Source organism: Ictalurus punctatus, chromosome 3, assembly GCF_001660625.3.
Source record: "Ictalurus punctatus breed USDA103 chromosome 3, Coco_2.0, whole genome shotgun sequence".
Classification (NCBI taxonomy): domain Eukaryota; kingdom Metazoa; phylum Chordata; class Actinopteri; order Siluriformes; family Ictaluridae; genus Ictalurus; species Ictalurus punctatus.
This window is the reverse complement of record NC_030418.2, coordinates 21345680-21365187: the sequence shown is the minus strand read 5'-3', so window position 1 is coordinate 21365187 and position 19508 is coordinate 21345680. Positions and strand designations below refer to the sequence as shown.

The following is a 19508-nucleotide window of genomic DNA, read 5'->3' as shown; positions in this document are numbered from 1 at the left end:
TTCATTTCGTTTTATGACGACATTTGTTTGACTGTATTTTTCCAATAGAATATTTGTCAAAAAGCTCAAATTCCCTCCCTCTTGCTCGGGAACTCCCCAGACACCATTTGCAATTAGTGGCATGTCTCAAAGCTGTAATTGCCAACAACAAATAAGTTTGTTGTTGGCAATTACAGCTGAGACATGATATGGTAAGAATTAATAATGTTTTTGCAGCAGTCTGGTCGTTTCCCCCCATTCCTCTTGGCAAATTGTTTTCAACTCCCCACAGTTATGTTGGTTCTTCTGATGGAATCGCAATTTCAAAACCTTCAAGGCAGGAAATGGTTTGGCCATGTAAGGGTTTCTTAAGTTATTCTGGCTGTATGTTTGGGGATGTTATCATGTTTCCTTCGATGATGTGTGATGCCTCAGTATCATTTGCAGGCCCATCTTGCTTGCTAGCTAACTAGCTATTTAGCTAAAACAGACTTAGATTTGTTTCAAATGTGGATCTTCAATTCGTTATCCATGGAAAATGCATGTAAGATTTGAGGGATTTATTCAATTAATTACCTCTCATTTCAAAAGATTAAAAAGCTGCAAGAAACCTTACAATTTAAATTACAGAACCTGGGTAAGCCTGTTATCTAATTCATGCATTAAGGATTTTGAACAACCATGCTCAGTGCTTCTGTTATTTCTTCTGCAATATATTTTATGGCTTATTACATTTAAAGATGCAGGAAGTTTAAGTTATATCAGGATTGCATTGCATATGCAAGTCTGATTTCTGCTCAATTGTTCAGATTGAGAATAAACCCAGATGTGGCATTTTGAAGTGCAAAAACTGATTTGAGTAGTAAGTGGCTTCATATTTTTAATAAGTTTTAAAGCAAAATAATAAATAAGTAAACAGTTCGCATGGCTCTTTCCATGTTTGTAGAAGTTTATAGAATTTAGTTTGAACAACTCAAATTTACAGTGCTTCGCTTTGACTTAATTTAGTTGTATATACCACAAATCCTGAGTAAATTTCACGTAAATACTTCGAGTTATGTATGTTTGTGAGGCATTTTTTTTTTAAATTCAAGTTCAGAAATGTTTATGGCATGTTTATCAATTAATAAAACTCATTAAAAGCATCCGTTATCTGGTATGGAGACCCATGTTATTTTTAAATTGTGGATGTTTTTTTTGACAAAAACAATAAAAAGACAATACACAAGTGACATAAAACAAAAAATATATTTCCACTGACCTTTTAGGAACATTTTCATACACCCATAAGGTGTTTCTGGATAAAAATAATTTAAAAAAAAAAAAGTCAAAATATGGCATAGAGACTAATCTTGAGGCAGGAGATGGGCTGGGTCAAAAATGACACGGTGCATACTGCGAAGTGTCAGAATATAAACAGTACTTAAGGGTTAAATGACAAAAGTGTCAATACTAATTTCCTGCTCACTGTGTTTACATGTTATATTTGCAAAATCAGAGCAAGAAAGCACAGAAATTATTACCCCATTCCCCACGTACTTGATATCGCATCCAATATAAAAAAAACTTTGACAGTTCCAAAAACAAATCCATGACTAGTTTCACAAGTAAAATGTGTTTTCACTGTATTTCATACCAAGAGGTGGTAAAATGCATGCTGGTAAAATGTTTTCTTTAATTTGAGTGTCTTACAGAAATAAGCTAATAACCAGAAATGATCCCACTTTACCTTCCTTCAGAAGCGTCTATTCGAGCCTCCTCTGAACCCATCTCTCGCTCCTCTTTGAGCCCGTCCTCCTCTTAGTTTATCAGGAAACATCTCTTTCTCCTTCTGGTATTTGTCATAGCGCTCTGCCATCAGTACCAGCTCCTCTGGTACATCCTTCAACACAGTGCAACCAAAGAGCTAGGCATTTTAGTGTGAATTTCTACTACACGGGTTGAAGTTTCCCTTATGAAAGCAGACTAGCACCAACATTTGGGTCAAAACTGTGTGTGTAAGCCTACCTGTCCAGCTCTTTCCAAAATGTGTATAAGTTCACATGCCATCTTCCAATCTGCTCTCGTGACCAGGGTTACAGAAACCCCAAACCGCCTAACAAATCAATTGAAAATAGCCGCCAATATATATTACACATGCAATACACCAGTTTGAGTCACTCTCGTACACAGGCAGAGGAATGCTGTTACCCTGCACGACCAGTTCGCCCAACTCTGTGCACATACTCCTCAATGTTCCGTGGGAAGTCAAAGTTGTAGACATGTGAGATATCATGGACATCTAGTCCCCTAGACGCCAGATCAGTGGCCACCAGAATACGCACACGTCCTGCATACAGACATAGGTAAACATAAATGTTTTTAAAAATGAGCTACATGTGGATTAGCTATAAATTATGTAAAGAGGCAACTACATGAAGGTAGAAATTTGGTACATTTACTGATCACTCTAAATATAAATATGTAGCAATCAAAATGATTCAACCCCCATTGCAAATCAGGTTTATTGTCAAAATTTACAGACTTTCAGCTTTTTGCAATGAACAAGTCAAACAAAAACAACTGAAATAGTTCAACACAACAAATGTTTCAAGTAGTTTCTACATAATCAAATGGGGATTGAATAATTTTGATTACAGCGGCCTGTTATATACAAGGTTGTTATTGAGTGGCAAGATTAAAGTATACTATTAACAGGACCAACATTGCATGCATCTATTATTTCTCCATTTACCACTCCTCTGTTGTCTGTTCACAGCTCTGTTAGGTTAAGGTTAGCACATCTTAAGCCATATGCTAGTTTTAGCATACCATCCTTAAAGTCTTGTAAGGCTTCTTCACGGTCACACTGCTCTCTGTCTCCATGCAGGGACTGAACTGCTATCCCCCGCAGACACAGATCACTGGACAGGTCGTCTGCACTGAATACGACATTAACACGAGGGAGACAGTCAGAACCAACAGGGCAGGGAAAACACATCGAATTCGTGCTGCTTGTAAAGATGTCTCTTTGCAGAGCAGAAGCAGTGCGTATTTTTTTCAGGGTGCATGGTAATGAACGAGTGCTTTTACAACGGACGCTGCAGCAGTGAAACAGGAGTTTCGGCGTCGAGTCGAATTATTATTTTTGTCATGCTGCTCTACAACGTTGAAAGAACTAAATGAGGGTTGACAAAAATCAAGGAATAGAGCACAGAAAAATATATTTGTGGAGTAGTACGCATCACATCCAGTTAATGTTAATATCATCAAAAAAAAGTTTATATTATATTTTACCAGATTTATGTTCAACGATGAAGTAGAAATGCTTTGGTTTGTGGTAAGTGAATGTGAGACTAACGTTAATTCCTCTATGGACTTTCTTCAATGCACAAAGAAGAACCATGAGTTTCACTTTCCACAATATTCATTCAAACACATTGGTAGTAAATGCAAACAGCATTTGAGGAGGAGATTCAGGGGAAGGGGGGTGGGGGGTGATTTACTTAAAAACGAAACTTAGTGCTGCGTGCTGCCCTAAATGCTCAGAAATGCTGAGTATACTGCAATAACACCTGTGTGTTCTTTCACTTCCTTTAAAACAAAAGCACTGAATATCACTTGAGGGCAATACCAAATCTGGGAAAGTTTGAATAGGTAAACCGTTACACCTTGTTCTAACTGGAAACTTACACAATTTTTTTCCCAACAAATATTAACACTTTATCCTCAGGCTCCATATTGTGGATAAAGTCAAAGATATATGCCTTCTTCTCTTCCTCTTGCACAACCAAAACTGTCTGCTGCACTGTGTCCACAGCCTAAAAGAGAACACAATAGATTTGAAATTTTGGGGAATTCACTGGGGATCTTTCAGACTTACCAGTAAATATTCTGAAATGACGTTGAGCCTCTGATGACGACACCCTCATGTATAAATCACCATCAATATAACTGACCAACATTTTTTTTTTTTTTAACTACGAAAACCCTGTTTGTATAGCCCCAAATTACATGGAACTATAACTAAGCTCTTTTTGTTAAGGTTTGCCAATTCCTTTAATCTTCCAACATCTAAAAATTCTTCAGGGTACAAATTACAGCAGCCAGATTATCATCCTCCTGTACAGTGCAATTCACTTTAAATGTCATGGATAACCCCTACTAAACCACTGAGTGGAACCTACAGACGGGTGACAAATTAGGAATAAAAAAGCCCAACAAATGAGTGGAGAAACATAAGAGCAGATGCTTCCAGACAACTGTCAGCATGATACAATTTCACATTTGACCTCCATCCAGGCTCTGTGGCATGTATAAAAATGCTGAACAGGTCCAGTTGATGTCAATTTTGGACCGGATTTGGGGGGGGGGGACTAAGTGACTTCTCACTAAGTGAGAAGAGACTAAGTGGCAGGAGCTTCAGTACCAGGCTGGTAACTTAACTGGCTGTGTTAAAATAGTAGGTAGGTAAACACTGCAAATGCTGCATTTCTGAGTCAATCACATTTCACTAATGGAAATAAGACATCAAATAAATCGGAAGAATTTTCTAGAAAATAACTGCAACAGCCAGGTGAAGACAGAATAAACGCTCACTTACTGCTAGGTCTAGGGTACCCACATACACCATCATGGGGTCTTTCAGGTAGGACTTGGCCAAACGTCTCACCCCTGTTGGCCACGTGGCACTAGATTTATGCAACAAAATTAAATAATTGATGTTTAATGCAGTTACATAAATGGTTGTTTATAGATGAGACCACAGCAAAATTTTAAAACTAAAGTGAATTAGGACTAATATAATTTGAAACTGAATGAAATATTTTTGGTTATAAAGAATAAGCAATGGCAACTGATTTGCCCCACAAAAGGTATACTTGCTTTTAAAGACAAAAATATAGATGTCATACTAACACTACAGACAGATGACTAGCCTCTGACCTGGTCATAACTGTTTGTCGGTCAGGTCGAATGTCCAGGATGATTTTCATGATTTGAGGCTCAAAGCCCATGTCCAACATTCGATCTGCCTCATCCAATACCTGTCATCAAACAAATACACAAAAACAAACATACCACGGCAGAGGCTTTGAGCAGAGACCTGGGGCTGTATGTATAAAGCCTCTCAGAGTAAAATTTTAGTCTTAAGTGTGTCAAAATTCTAAGCTTTTCATAATTTTAGTCTTATTCCTAGACTTAAGAATAACTGTGACTTATAAAGGTTCCTAAATTATTTAAGAGTGCTGGAGAGATATCCTAACCTAGTCAGGAGTAATAAGATGTCAGCAGAGAGGCAGAGACCACGTACTTTCCAACAAAGAAAGAATGTGTTGGAATTATATGACGACAGGGAGCTGATGAAACGATACAGGAATGATCGTCAAGATATTCGTTTTGAATGTATATGTATATATATAATTATATATATTATATATATATATATATAAAAATAAATAAGATAAGCAACTTTGGTCTTTCCTTTAAATACAGCTGTGCATTCATCATATCATATAACGTGATTCTTCAGCTTAATTACTTAATAGAATCACATTTTTCATGTGTGAAAACCTATTAAAATTGTGAAAAATATATGCACATACTTATTTATAATATTTTTGCACACAATGTAAAACAAATAAAACTATATATACACATTTAAATATTAAGATAATTGTTTAAACGTCTTAATTAAAGAACGAATGAATGGTGCAATGCTGCTGTGACTTTACTTTTGCAGACTCACTATAGGCCTATTCAGAGGTTGATGGTGGCCATTTTGGGTTGACTGCATTGTAGTCCTTAGTTCACAGTACTTAAATCCAGCTCAGTCAGAACTTAAGAGTCTCAGACTTTGCTGAAAGTCACTTTTAGCTTCTTTATAAAAAAAAAAAAAGCTCCTACTCAAAAAACACAACTTTTACAAGCAAGTTAATGCTTCAGTCTGTACTTAAAAGCATTTCTAAGATGTTTTATAAACTTCTGCTTTCTATGAAAAACTGATCTAATTCCAGCGCTGCATAATGAGTGAATCGCGGCTCCTCCCTTTCCAGTAAGTGTGTGTTTATGACATGTACAAACCAAGTAGGTGATGGAACGCAGGTTTATTAGCTCATTCATTTGCAAATCATTCAGTCGTCCTGGTGTGGCGATCACTATATCAACACCGCTGGTAACCATCTTTATTTGGGCCCGTCTGTCACCTCCTCCATAAACACAGATACTAGGGGCAGAGAGATGTTAACTTTTCACACCTGTGCGACATGCAGAGACCTATACTCTATGACCTACTAAAGTGCCTCACAATGAGAGCATGTGATCGCGTTTTGTACATGGGTAGACAGATCACATTTATTAATTAGCCCATTGTGCCTCCCAGTCGCATATTTTGGTTGTCTGGAAAGTGAGTAGATTAAAAAGTGGTAGCTAATATAGTATAACACATGACACATTAATTGGTTAGTTATGTACATTAATATATACTAGAAGAAACAAATGCACATATGATGATTTTCCTTTTCAAGAAAAGTTTCCAATCTTGCACATTGTGCCCTCGACGAAAAGTCAGTAAGCCATTGGCCAACAATTCATCTAAGAGATGTGGTGCTCTGTACTGGATCACAGATAAAGCAAATATTATTTGAGTGTGGCTAATGTTTGTATTTTCTCTCTATATGTTTATCTGCAAGGTGACATCATGCAGTAAGCAGTTTTATGAGAGCTTTATGCTTGATATAATTTTGCTTGGTTTTGTTATTGGTTTCACATGCCTGCCTGTATGCTAAATAATCCGCCTAGTAAAATCCTTATTACCGAAAGCCACATCACACCTTGGACAACGAGCATAGTGCAGCAGGCAGTGGGATTTGGAAGAACACGCTGTAGTTGCAGATTGTTATGTTTCACACCACCATGAAGTTTAAACATACATACCAAATGAAAACGTTTGTTCCGTGAAAGTCAATAAGGAATAGGAGTTTTTTTTTAGTCCACCCCCAGAACAGGGTATGCAACAAAATAAATGTCAAAATAAATAGGCTTAAAACTTCTACCCCGTATGGCCGAAAAACCGGCTTGCCCGTCTTTGATCTATTCCCGTAAGGACGATAGACCAAAACCGGCTTGCCCGTCTTTGATCTATTCCCGTAAGGACAGACCGGCTTGGTCGTCTATGCCAAATACCCGTAAGGCCGATATAGCGGTTTTACAGTGTAAACGTTATCCTCGTAAGGCCGGTGTACCGGCATTACTCTGCTATGATTCCTTACTTATTTATTTTTTTTTTAACCCGGAAGGTTGATGACGTCATGACGTCACGACGTGATTACGTTTTTACGCCGGCATTACGATGAAGATCCAAGCGTGAATATTGGTGTACCAGTAGAAGTGAACTAAAAATGCCAAAGCGAAAAGCTAATCGTGTTCCAGCTAAAGTTACACCTACAGTGAACACAGGTACATCTAAAACAGTGGGAAAAAAAGAAAACATGCACAGTTACACAGGCGAGAGCGAGGATTCTAGATAGTGACAGCAGTGAGAGTTCAGGCGATGTTGAAACCGAAACCGAAACCGCTAGAGACGCAACCTCTCCTGATTCAGACGCTGATCCGTCTTCATCTTCAGCACCAACCAGTGCGACTGACACTGCAGGGGTCTGGAGTCATAACGGGACCATTTCTGTGCATTCGTGAAAACACTACCTGCTGGTCTGATTAATCACCAGAGACTTGACTTTTGGCGCCAAAATGCATTTATTTATTTATTTATTATTTACTTGAATTTATTCAAAGGCATTGACCACGCTGATGCTCGTATGGTACTTCTAAATGAGTATAAGGATTTTAGCGAGCATTTTCCGTCATTTCTCTAGTTAAGAATTGTGCTGTAAGTGGAGTAAAAACACTGAACTGCTTCATTTTCAAAGTAAAATTACACAAATACATTATTATAAGTTGTTTCAAGGCCTAAAAATGATTTTGGGGCCAATTTTGGCCTGGGAACTCAGGGTTGGCGTGCTGTTTCTATGGGGAATATAGGGTTGCGGGACATAATACCGTGGGAACTAAGGGGTAAGAGGGTTAAAAAGTAACATGCATTATTAACTATTTCATCCTTGACGACAAAAAATAGTGGTCATCTGAGGTAATGAATACAATTTTAAAGTTGTATACTATTTCTGCACAAAAATATCTGTGCATCCCTAAAAGCAACACTGTATACCTTTTAAAGCCTTTGTAACTGTACTTGCTGCATTCTGCTTCTATCTGGAGCGCCAATTCACGAGTGGGAGTCAAAACCAGCATTCCAGGACCATCTCGCTTGTCTCTGGGCCTGAAAGAGCAACAAGGCAAATGTGTTCAAATGACCCAGTACTAATGTGCACATGCTACACAAAAATCATGAAGAAAGCTCATTTAAAAAAGGAAGAAAAAAAAAAGAAGAGTCACCTCCACTTGGATTATGAAGGCATTTGATGTGCAGAAGTATAACAAATCTGTCATTGATAAACAGAAGTCTGAAAGTACACTGAAGTGTGTCCTTACACAGGCTGCTGATCCATGTGAATGAATCCAGGAAGAAGATAGGAGAGGGTCTTCCCAGTGCCAGTCTGAGCAATACCAATCAAATCCAGGCCACTCAGAACTATAGGCCAAGCCTGAGACTGTAGCAACCAGTAAAGATCAAAAACACTTAACAAGTCAAATGCTTCCAGAGTCACAAAAATCATCATAGACAAGTTTTTCCTATATTCTTTTATCCATCACATAAAATCTGTTTGTTTAGAAATAGTATGTTTCCTGAGCTGAGGGATATAATATAAAACCCTTCTAAAAATAATTGTTCAAGCAAAACATTTCAGTCAAGTTGGTTTGCGGTCACTTCCGGTCATTTCCGTCACATGTTTCCTTTAAGAGATGCAAAGCCAGAAATGCACTACTAGCACTTGTTTTGAATTTCCCCTACGGGGATCAATAAAGGTACATATCGAACTGCTGCTCATGCTGCATCACAAGGCAGTTAAGCACACATGGAGGAAGGCTCTGTCCCATTCTACAAGCATGACCTCACAGATCTCGCAAATTGCTTAGTGTTGCTCTGATTTACAAGGGAGAGAGAGAGAGAGAGAGAGAGAGAGAGAGAGAGAAACACTAACCCTCCCACTAAGAGAGCATGGGAAATTTTGCTCTCCTGGACAGTGATTGCTGTGGCATAATTGAGACTAAATTCTTGTGATGATGGAGCAAACACTTTTCCGTTTCAACATCCTAGAGCTGCAGATAAGCTGATTTTAATGCTCATAAAATTAGAAGTACTTGGTACTAGCATTTGTTTTGTTCCCCGCATACTGCTTCCATACCTGATATACAACCATACTGCTGTGTCCCCCTGCCCCGAAAAAGATTTCAAAACACAAAGCAATAAGAGTGAATTTGTTCAGCAGGCAGAAGTAAATTAGCCTTAATATTTGTATTCAGCGATTGGCATCCTGTCCAGGGTGTACCCTGCCTTGTGCCAGATGCTCCCTGGGTAGGTTCCAGGTTTCCCCGTGACCCTGAAAAGGATAAAGCTGTATAGAAGATGGATGGATGGATTTGTATTCATCATTGTTTGTCAGCCATTGCAAATCCCTTAATAGAACACCAAAACATGTCCACAGAATTTTAGGTCAGAGCCAAACACCACATGTGGTTAATATGCAAAAGCCCCGTCTCATCCGTTGTATGTGAGCTGGATGGTTTGTAAAACCAAACCAGATTTCCAATACAGTAGAGCCATGTTGTTTTCCACTGTTTCTCAACCGAGCACCCTGCTCTTTCAGAAATTACCCAAGGAAGTGTTTAATGTTTAATCACACAGTACCTGTATGGGAGTCGGCTTTTGAAACCCCACTCTGACTATGTTCTCCATTATTCCAGGATAGCAAACAAAAGCCTCCTCGAAAGTGTACACAGGATTAGGGATTGCTCGTTTCCCTTCTTCTTTCAGATCATCCACAAAGATACTGTTGTTCTCCTTTCTGTTAGAGAGACATTAGTTAAAATTGACATAATATAGAAACATAATATCCATTTGATTTAGACTATTAACCACGACAGGTCACAAACATTCATTTTTATCCTTTTTAAACTAAGAAATATCAGGGCGCAGCAAATCATTAACTGTATTTCTTATATGTAGAAGGGATATATGTCAAACCACAACAGCAGCTAAAACTCTTTCATGATTGACTCATCATTTCCCGCGCAAGACCTCGTGACTCATGATGCTCTGTGCATATGCACCCATGAGTGTTTTCTCTGATGTATTACAGTTAAAGAGAGCCCTCTACCGGTTGTTCAGGAAAATCTACAGTATAAATATAGTGTACACTCCAGTGTCCACTTCTGTTGGCTCTGAAAAAGTTGTGTCCCTCTAACTCCCTCGCGCTAGGTAAAGCACCACGGGCCGTGATGAAGGATTAAGAGACAGCGTCTTCTCATAGGATAAGAACACGCAGTCTCATGAATAATTATGAATAAAATGTAGCTTAGTGTTTGATGACGCTTTAAGTATGTTTCTATTTTACTACCTTTTAGGAAATTCATCTGAACGATCATACTGCATTCTTTAAATGATACAACACTGAGCTGAGAATCCCGGTGTAAAACCCGTGTTAGTATGAAAACACAACAGCAAGTGTTTCATTTAGCAATACAAGACATTATGTGTACAAATTCTCCAATACACAAATTACAAAAGAGCATATGAAACCTTCCACCAGTTTACCAGAGGAAAAGACTGCTTCCAAATGGGCATGTTCAAAAAATCTAGTTTCTGATTAGGGTAACCATAACTGTGATTTTTTTTCTTCTTCTGCTATTTCTTTGTGCAACCACCATGACAAGCAATATACAATGCAATAGAGAAAAGCATTACAGCTTTCAAAATATGCCTGGGGTTTTGACTAACTAAAATAAACTTTTAAAAAGAATGACACTACTTAAACCCATTTTACTGTATTCCTTCTGCTGTCCTGCACTGAATCAGTGAATACATCAGCACCCAAACGAGGTACGAAATTGGCACATGCACTTGATCTTGAGATTGTTAGGCTCTTTGCTATAGTTATTCTATTACAAACACAGCTCAATACATCCCTCTGCTGAAGTATCTGAGTCACTGCAGCATGCATACACACCTCCAGTCTCTGATCTCCTCCACACTGCGTTTGGCCACAGAGTCTGCCTCAAAGTAGAAATTCTTCTTCAGAGGTGGCAGATCTGAAGGAACAGCATTCTTATTAGATAGCACATACATCAGCAAACAAAAGGCTATTACATCTTAATATATAAACAATGCAACTGAAAGGATTACTGAAATGATGTGCATGAATTCAAGTATAAAGGCCACTTTTTTTTCCTGGAATATTTTTTCCTTAGATGCACACACGAGAAATATCACAATATGGTTTATCAGAGTTTTTTGGACAAAAAAAAAAAAGAAAAAAAAATGTAGCTGAACTGGTAGGAATTCTAATACAACTCTGTGCTGACTCGCTCACCTTGCCATTTCAAAGTCTCATATTTCTCCCTGTTCTCTCGTATGGCGCTCCAATCTATAGGCACAGAAGGGGAAGCAGCTGAAGACTGCTGTGCAGATGCTGACCAGTAAGTGTCACTCCCCGAGCCTGAACTCTTACTTCCTGCAGAAAAACACCAGAAGTCTGTTATCATCAAACTGCTGGACCCAATTTTGGCGACAGGGGCCAGAAAAACTGAAAATGAAGCAAGCCACACAATAATTGCTATTGATTCTGAAAAGATCCATGTGCATCATACCGAAAAGCAAATTTATAAAACTAATAAAAGAATTTCTATGCCACCCAGGCAGAAGTCAGTGTTTGAAGCTTAACAAAGATACTAAATGTATTCCCATGAACAAGAAAAAAATGCTTCTTCATTACCACACAAACTGCCACAGTTTGTAATGTTGGGGGGCGGGTAGTGGGGGGGGGGGGACCGCATGCAGATGCAGTTTTGCTCACGGTTTGTTCAAGCACAAAGCAGCCTATGAAGCAGGAATCACTTCATTTTCTGTGGCTGGAGTAAAGAGGAAATATAATTATGGCTTACATTGGAAGCCAACCAACTTATGCATTGTGGCTAAATTAAACTGTGTTCTACATAGCCATCAGGTGTCACATCTAATTCCTGAAGATGTAATCAGACATTATGTATTATGAGCAAGATGGTGACCTGATAAGTGTAGGTGTGTCTAGTGTAGGCTGCTGTGTGTGGAAACTGCAATAGCACCATCAGTTAGAGCTGATCTGGCTTTTCTGTCATCAGTGCATTGATGCTCTTTAACCATGATGTGTACTGCATACCACTGACTGGAGTCACTGTGCCACGCAAAAGTAGAGAGTTGAATTCTAACTGAAACTATACTGTAACTGAGAGAAAGTGCCCAGACCTTTCTGAAAGAAATTAACAACCTTACAGCAAAAGAATGAATGAACATAGTAAACATGCCACACAGCATCATGAGTGATCCACTGTTGATGCTCATCGGTGGGATCTTTCTTTGTCCTGTGAGACTCGTATCTCACCGCCCGCTCCACAGGAATTGGTGTTGCCAGAATGTTAACATTTGTTCAGTTTGAGGTCACTAGCCGACTTAAATTTGGACCCAATATGAGCACTTGTACAATGTTAGCACCTCTGCCATGCAATTTCTGTCCTGCAGTAAGCTGTAGTACGGTTTGGTGGTACAGCTAAAAAATTGATCACGATATAACGTTTCATGTAATTCGGTATACAGAAATTCGGCTAACAGAAATAAGGTATATATGAAAAGGTTTACAGGGGCTATTTAACTCTTGGTTAGACTACAATAAAAAGAGTTTGAATCTATTGCTCCTCCTGCCTTTCTCTTACCATAGTGAAATCCAGGCCCATTGGCTGTACCCGTTCCTATCAGCTCCTTGATCAGATCGTTGGCTTTCTGCTGGACATCACTGCGACCGAAGATCAGCACCTCTCCCTCATAATCCCCACGATTAATCTACACAAACCATAAACAGGCATCAGTCATATCCAATGACTCCAAATGTACACTACTTTCTGAACCTGTTCAGTCACACTCACAGATTCGCCTTCAACTTTGAAGACTAGTTATGGTTTTTCATCATAACTCTTTTTACTGTTTGTATTAACAGCATGGTATGGTACATAAGTTTCCAGACTCACTAGAGCATGCATCACTTCTCAAGGTTCATGTGTTAATGAAAACCTCCTCACAGAGCAGATATTGTGAACAGGAATGTGTTTTCGAAGGCGAAACTAAGAAACAGTTTTATCTGTGTGGTTGAGCAGCTGGGGTATGAGATGTTCTATAAATGGGCTTTTGTATGTGAGATGCTTTAAGCAGGATTATTATAGTCTAAAAAATATTGCTTTTTATTTCGTTTTGTAGTTTGGTTTTCAATTTCAGTTTTGTTTGTTACTTTTAAAAGGTACATAAATAGTTTCGATTTTGTTTTTATCTTTAGAAAATCATTACATTTAGTTTGTACTTAGATTTAGTTTTTAATATCATGGTTATTGTACTCAATTCCCGCCCCAAATTGGGCTCTGCTTCTTCCTACATATTAACACTGGGGGGGTTGAATTGAAGTGTGAATGGATATACTTACCGATATTTATTTTTTAAATGAAATTTCTTTTAAAATCGGGTTGAAATTGCTAGTTCCAATTATGAGGGGGTTCTGTATTATTGGGGGCAGTTGTTATTGCTACTACTAGCAAGCTGATTTTGCTACCAACATTACAGTAGTCTGCATTTCACAAACTGCCAGTTTCTCTCGTGGCTATGTCAGATGTTAGTTCATAGTAGACTACAGTAGACTACATTCAGTCACCACATTATCAAGAAGTTGCTTTTTCCACATTGATTTTGACGACTGCAGATACACTATGTCCGGGGGAAAAAAAAATACAAAAAACGTTGCCTCCTATTCAGGGTGTAAATTGAAAGTTACATGATACGATCTAATATCGATTCTTTTAGCCAGCAATTAGATATTTGCCAAAACCTCAATGAGGGCCACAATGCGATTTCGATTTGATCGATTCAGGGGCCTGCGATCAATATTAAATGATGCGTCTGTTCCATACAATCAGTAACAATTCTGCTAATTCACAGATATATAAATAACAAAACATATTACTAAAAATTTCTTGAGATTTTTTCCATAATGAAATACTTTTCAGTGGGAATAATGATGAACTTAAACTTTGACGCATGTCACGTCCAGGAAGAGGCTCAAATCCTAAATAAAAGGTCTATCACAGGGACGGAGTGGGACCCATTTTAAGACAGATCAGGGGCTAGACTAGTTCAGACTGTTCCTAAGTATTGTGTAAATTATTGTGTATAATAATTTATACATTTGTACCAGATCAGTATGATTCAAATTCTGATAAGTCAAAGCCCACACTGGTAATTGTTTTGTTCTTCTTCTTTTGACTAGATAAATAAGTAGGCTTGAAGACTTTTCATCCAGTTATGTAGTTCATAACTGGATTGGGGGGGGGGGGGGTGTTATGGGGGGGCAGGAGAGATCAGAAAAGGGACCGTAAATTGTTTTCAAGAGGGAAAAAAAAACACACAGACAGACAGGGCATCATTTGGCTACTCGGTGTATTTTTATTGCTTTTCAAAGCTAGCGCCTTTTTGGACAAACCTTAGCAACTTTCTAAATGTATCCAGTACTGTCCTGCAAGTGCGAGATCTTGCTTTCACGCTGCACTCACACCTCTCTCTGAGTCTCCGAATGTTTTTAAAATGTAAGACGAATGTAATGCAACATGTTAAATAGTACACATTATTACAGTCTAGTTCTCTTGTTCAAAGTAGTTATAGAGTTCAGAAACAAGATCAATTTTCAGGATCACCCTTTCTTTATCAATCAAAAAGATAATTCATGTTCCATACCTGTCCGTTATATAGTTTCATAGAAGTCATAAAAGATATTTTAAAAAATTATAAATAAAAAAAAAAAAAAGTAATTTTTAAAAAAAGCACAAAAACAAAAAATATCTATCAAAACAGATTATAGATTAGGTCATATATATATATATATATATATATATATATATATATATATATAAAAAATAATACACACACACACACATATGAATATTATATATAAAGCCAGATTTTTATATAGAATAGATAATAATTATACCTGGTCTCCTCCCAAAAAACAAAAAAAAAAAGGGGGGGGGGGGGGGGGGGATGGGGGTCGTGCCACTTGATGGGGAAGGTTTGGGGGTGCTTTAGTTACAAAAGGTTGAGAACCTCTGTTCCAACCCAAATCAGTATGATCCATTTTAATCGATGTGTCTGAGGTTCTCTGGGAGGATGCCAAAAACATCCAGTAGCACTTGCTCTCAAATCAAGCACAAGTAGGTAGGTGCTGCCAACTCTAAAGCTGTGATCTATCTGTAGCTGCTTTTCTTAGGCACAGGTGTGTGTGTGTGTGTGTGTGTGTGTGTGTGTGTGAGAGAGAGTGTGAGTGTGTGTGATCGGGAAACACTCGAGTGTGGATTGTGCAAGGCAAACCATGGAAAGAAAGTCTCTCAAAATCCAAATGAACCGAACAGAATCGACTCGGAAAAGATTTAAATGAATGTCACACATGCACAAATGCACATCTTACTTGCTGCATGCACAAATTATGATACATTTATACAAAACAGAACATTTGTAGTCACAAATATGTCTCTATTTGTACAAATCACGGCACGTTCTTTTTTAATTCTGAATTTCGCAGACAAAAATGGAAAGGCATTTGTTAATCATTTTGAGACTAGTTTCATCCATTAACATTGGGGTAATAGCCAGGTCAGCTAAAACCTTTTGGACAGCAGGTCACCAGTTAGTAGCATTAGCTAATGTAGCTCACTTGTGTGAAACTTACCAAGTCCTCATCCACTTAACAGGTACCAAGCGAGTCATCAAACTCTGGCGTAGGCTTGCATATGGACGGTAGGGACATGTCCCTACCAATATTTTGGAGAGCAGAATTGTCCCTACCAATAGTTGCGTGAACTCGTTCGCATTATCTTAGGAGTGAAGTCATGTAAATTCCATATCATACTCTACCAGAAGCTCCAGGATTTAGGCATGCTAGCATTTGATTAGCTGAAAGGGAGGGGCTATCTGAAGGCTCACCTTACGTGCAAACATAGAACTGCCAGTGTAGAGAACAGACACAGAGGCGAGGGCTGATCAGCTGACAAGGGTAACCAAGTTATCAAGGCTGTCAGTCCATACCTCAAGCATGGGTGAAAAATTTAGTCTTTCAGATGACTTTACTCCCTTTCCAGGAAATGTAGCAGCAGGCTGAAGTAGAGCAGGATGAAACAGCTGCGTCTTCAGGGTTTCAGGTGAGATCCTAATTATGAATTATATTTTGGAATTGCAGGGAGGCATCAGCATTAAAGTCAGTCTTTAGGATGTTCAGCAAATATACAGCATAACCTTTGAAAGTCAACAAATTGGTCATGAGTTTGTTTTGAGAAAAAAAATCTTACATCAAAACAACATAATATCCTATTCACTCAATATTAACATTTCCCTCAAAAATAAATGGGATCCAAAGTTTAACTATATGTTTATGTATCTTCCTCAATAAATAATTGAATTACACATAGGAAACTCAGAAATCAAGTAGGCCTAAAGATGCCATACAGCAGGTTGAGGGAGAAGCAGCTGGACCTTCAGGGCTTCAGGTGAGGTCTTAAAATGATGCTGCGATTAAATATAGGCCTATATGAAGAATTCATTTGGAAAAACATACCTCCATTCTTATGAATATTTAAAAATAATGTTTTTTTTATTGCACATTCCAGGTAATATCAATCAAACTGCAGTTGGGTTGTTTTAACTAAGTGAAAATAATGTAATCAATTAAACAACCCAATTGCAGCTTGATTTGAATTACCTGGAATGCACAATTTAAAAAATGATTTATGAAAATGAATTAAAAATTGTGGATATGAACTCTTCATATGCTATTATGGATTAATTGTAAATTACCAATTTACATGTATTGCAAGTACCATAGTCTACCTTTTTTAATGTTAACTTAGTTGCAAATTATTATAACACAAGATGCAAAAGAATAATTTGCAAATGTTGATACAGACCAGGTTAAGTTTAGTTTTCTCTTTAGGAGACAGTCAGTGTTGAGTGAGGATGATCATGAAGCAATTCAGTGTAGCAGTGTCATGGACATGGGGTTATACCAGCCATACCAGCCTGATCCAAAATTCATCGAAGTACAGCAACTTCCAAACAAGATTTTGCGGTTTCAGGCGAACTGGTACAGTCAGTATTCATGGCTTGACTACAGTCCAAAACTGAAAAAGGTTCTTTGTTTTGAGTGTGTCAAAGCATAAACCATAAGAAAGACCACTTTGGAAAAAAAGTATGACCCTGCCTTCTGCACAAAGGGTTTCAATAATTGGAAGAATGCCATAGGTAGCTTTAGTTGCCACCAAGCTGTATGCCATGTACATCAAGAGGCCCTTGACCAAGTAGACCTTAAAGATATTTGCCAACAGTTTGTATCGGTCAATGACCAACGAAGGCATCTGTTTGGATTGTTTAAATAGACACCAAGGACTATCATGAAAAATGTTGATGTTGGATGCAGAACATTTTTTTGTGTTTTTTTCCCCTCTTTTCCGTTAACAAGTAATTTCATAGTTTACTTTCTTTTAGTCTTTGATCTGTTGCTTTGTATAATTTGTATTCAAATGTAAATACAGATCTTGATGTAAATATAGATGTTATATTCTAATACAGTGGTTCCCAAACTTTTCCAGGGCAAGGCCCCCCAAATGGCATTAAAATTTGACTGAGCCCCCCCCTTTTGCAAGAGGTCTTTAAAATACATTAAAAATACAGACTTCTGAATATATCCCCCCTTTTTTTTAAAATTAATAATTACATCTTTACATTACATTAGGAATTGATTGTGTGTGTGTGTGTGTGTGTGTGTCTGAGAGTGAGAAAGAGAAAACATACATTTATTTATTTTTCATACCAAATTGTTGAGGCCCCCGGGGCGGCCCCTGACGGCCCCCACTTTGAAAACCACTGTTCTAATAAACCAGTTGGTTGTCAACATTAAACAGTCCTTTTTTCCCCAGGGGTGGGTGCGTGTCCCTACCAATATTGAGACCAAACCTACTTATATAAACTATAACAGTGGTTTTCAAAGTTGGGGCCGCAACAATTTGGTGTGCCCAGCCCTCCCACTAGTATGTTTTCTCTTTCTCACGCTCAGACAACCACACACACACACACATACACACACACACACACATATATATATATACATACAATTCCTAATGTAAAGGTGTAAGATGTAATTATTACTACAAAAGAAGGGGGGATATATTCAGAAGTCTGTATTTTTAATGTGTTTTAAAGACATCTTGCAAAAGGGGGGCCTCGGTTAAATGTTAATGCCATTTGGGGGGACCTTGCCCTGGAAAAATTTGGGAACCCCTGAACTGTAACGCAGTTTTTCAGGAGATGAACTTGCCTTAATTCTCGCTCCACTAGATTCCTCCAGTTCACGGATTTTCGCTCCACCTCGACCTGTTCACATGCGACAAAACCACAGACGTGTGATGCGCGAGCGCAAACTGGCGACTAGCTAAGTTTACTACTTTCATTTTACGCAATAACAATATTATTATTATTATTATTATTATTATTATTATTATTACTACTACTACTACTACATGCCCATAAAGCTATCTTACCTATAATTCTCCCGACTAAAGAGTTTTCCACGGTCAGGCTGAGAGGTCGGGTTGAAGCTGCTCTGTCACGGCGCGTTTCTCTGCCGTTGTTGAAGTTTCCGCGAACGGACAGGTTCACTTCTCTCTCACGCTCTCTCCGGTCCCGCCATTGGGGACCTTCTCGGTCCACTTTCCCGCCACGTTTCACACCAAAACAAACATTTCCTTGACTGATATTTGAGGTAGCTTTCCACTGTGTACACGGAGCTGTATAAACACGCGAAGGTTTCGCGATGGCACCACCATTCTCGTCATACTCATCCTCCCAATCCGACATGACTGAACTTCACTTCGACTGGAAACAACACCACGACAATTAGCGAGAGGCCTCCAACATCCGCTCACGTGGCCACGCCCACTCCACTGGGGCGTTTCCCCCCATTTATAAATGTTATGGTTAAACAAGTGTGTCACTCATTTTAGGTAATGGAACATATTACACTTAGACAGTGTTGCTGTGTGTAGACCAAGAACACAACTCATCCTAAATGTGTTAATTTGCTTCCATTTATCTGAAAGGTTTATATATAGACATTATTCAGCAATGAATTGCATAAATGTTCACCTGCCTGAACTATTCCCACATTATACCATTATAATTTGGTAGTCCTGGAACTGAAATTAATTTAATTGGGATTATGTCATGAATCATAAATAATATTTATGTTCTTTCCTAACTAGCGAAA

The 19508-nt window shown here is 38.3% G+C and overlaps 1 protein-coding gene across 1 annotated transcript; it reads right to left on the bottom strand.

The window, feature by feature from the left end:
* Nucleotides 1-1708: 1708 nt before the first annotated feature.
* On the bottom strand, nt 1709-19182 carry ddx43 (DEAD (Asp-Glu-Ala-Asp) box polypeptide 43). Its single transcript, XM_017464803.3, has 16 exons — nt 18784-19182; nt 18561-18616; nt 12877-13003; nt 11502-11642; nt 11139-11220; nt 9821-9977; nt 8503-8621; nt 8180-8290; nt 6040-6181; nt 4903-5003; nt 4562-4649; nt 3652-3779; nt 2791-2900; nt 2170-2308; nt 1987-2074; nt 1709-1861 (listed from the first exon to the last, which is right to left on the bottom strand). Exons 1-16 carry the CDS (start codon nt 19097-19099, stop codon nt 1715-1717), a joined length of 2052 nt encoding a protein of 683 aa, XP_017320292.1. The 5' UTR covers nt 19100-19182; the 3' UTR covers nt 1709-1714.
* Nucleotides 19183-19508: the final 326 nt, after the last annotated feature.

Bases quoted from the DNA above. Each gene is read 5' to 3' on its own strand.
- ddx43 (XM_017464803.3), bottom strand. From the start codon at position 19,099: ATGTCGGATTGGGAGGATGAGTATGACGAGAATGGTGGTGCCATCGCG. The intron at 3,780-4,561 runs GTAAGTGAGCGT...GTTCTCTTTTAG, and splicing joins TGGGTACCCTAGACCTAGCA to GCTGTGGACACAGTGCAGCA. The intron at 2,309-2,790 runs GTATGCTAAAAC...GTCTGTATGCAG, and splicing joins CTTACAAGACTTTAAGGATG to GACGTGTGCGTATTCTGGTG.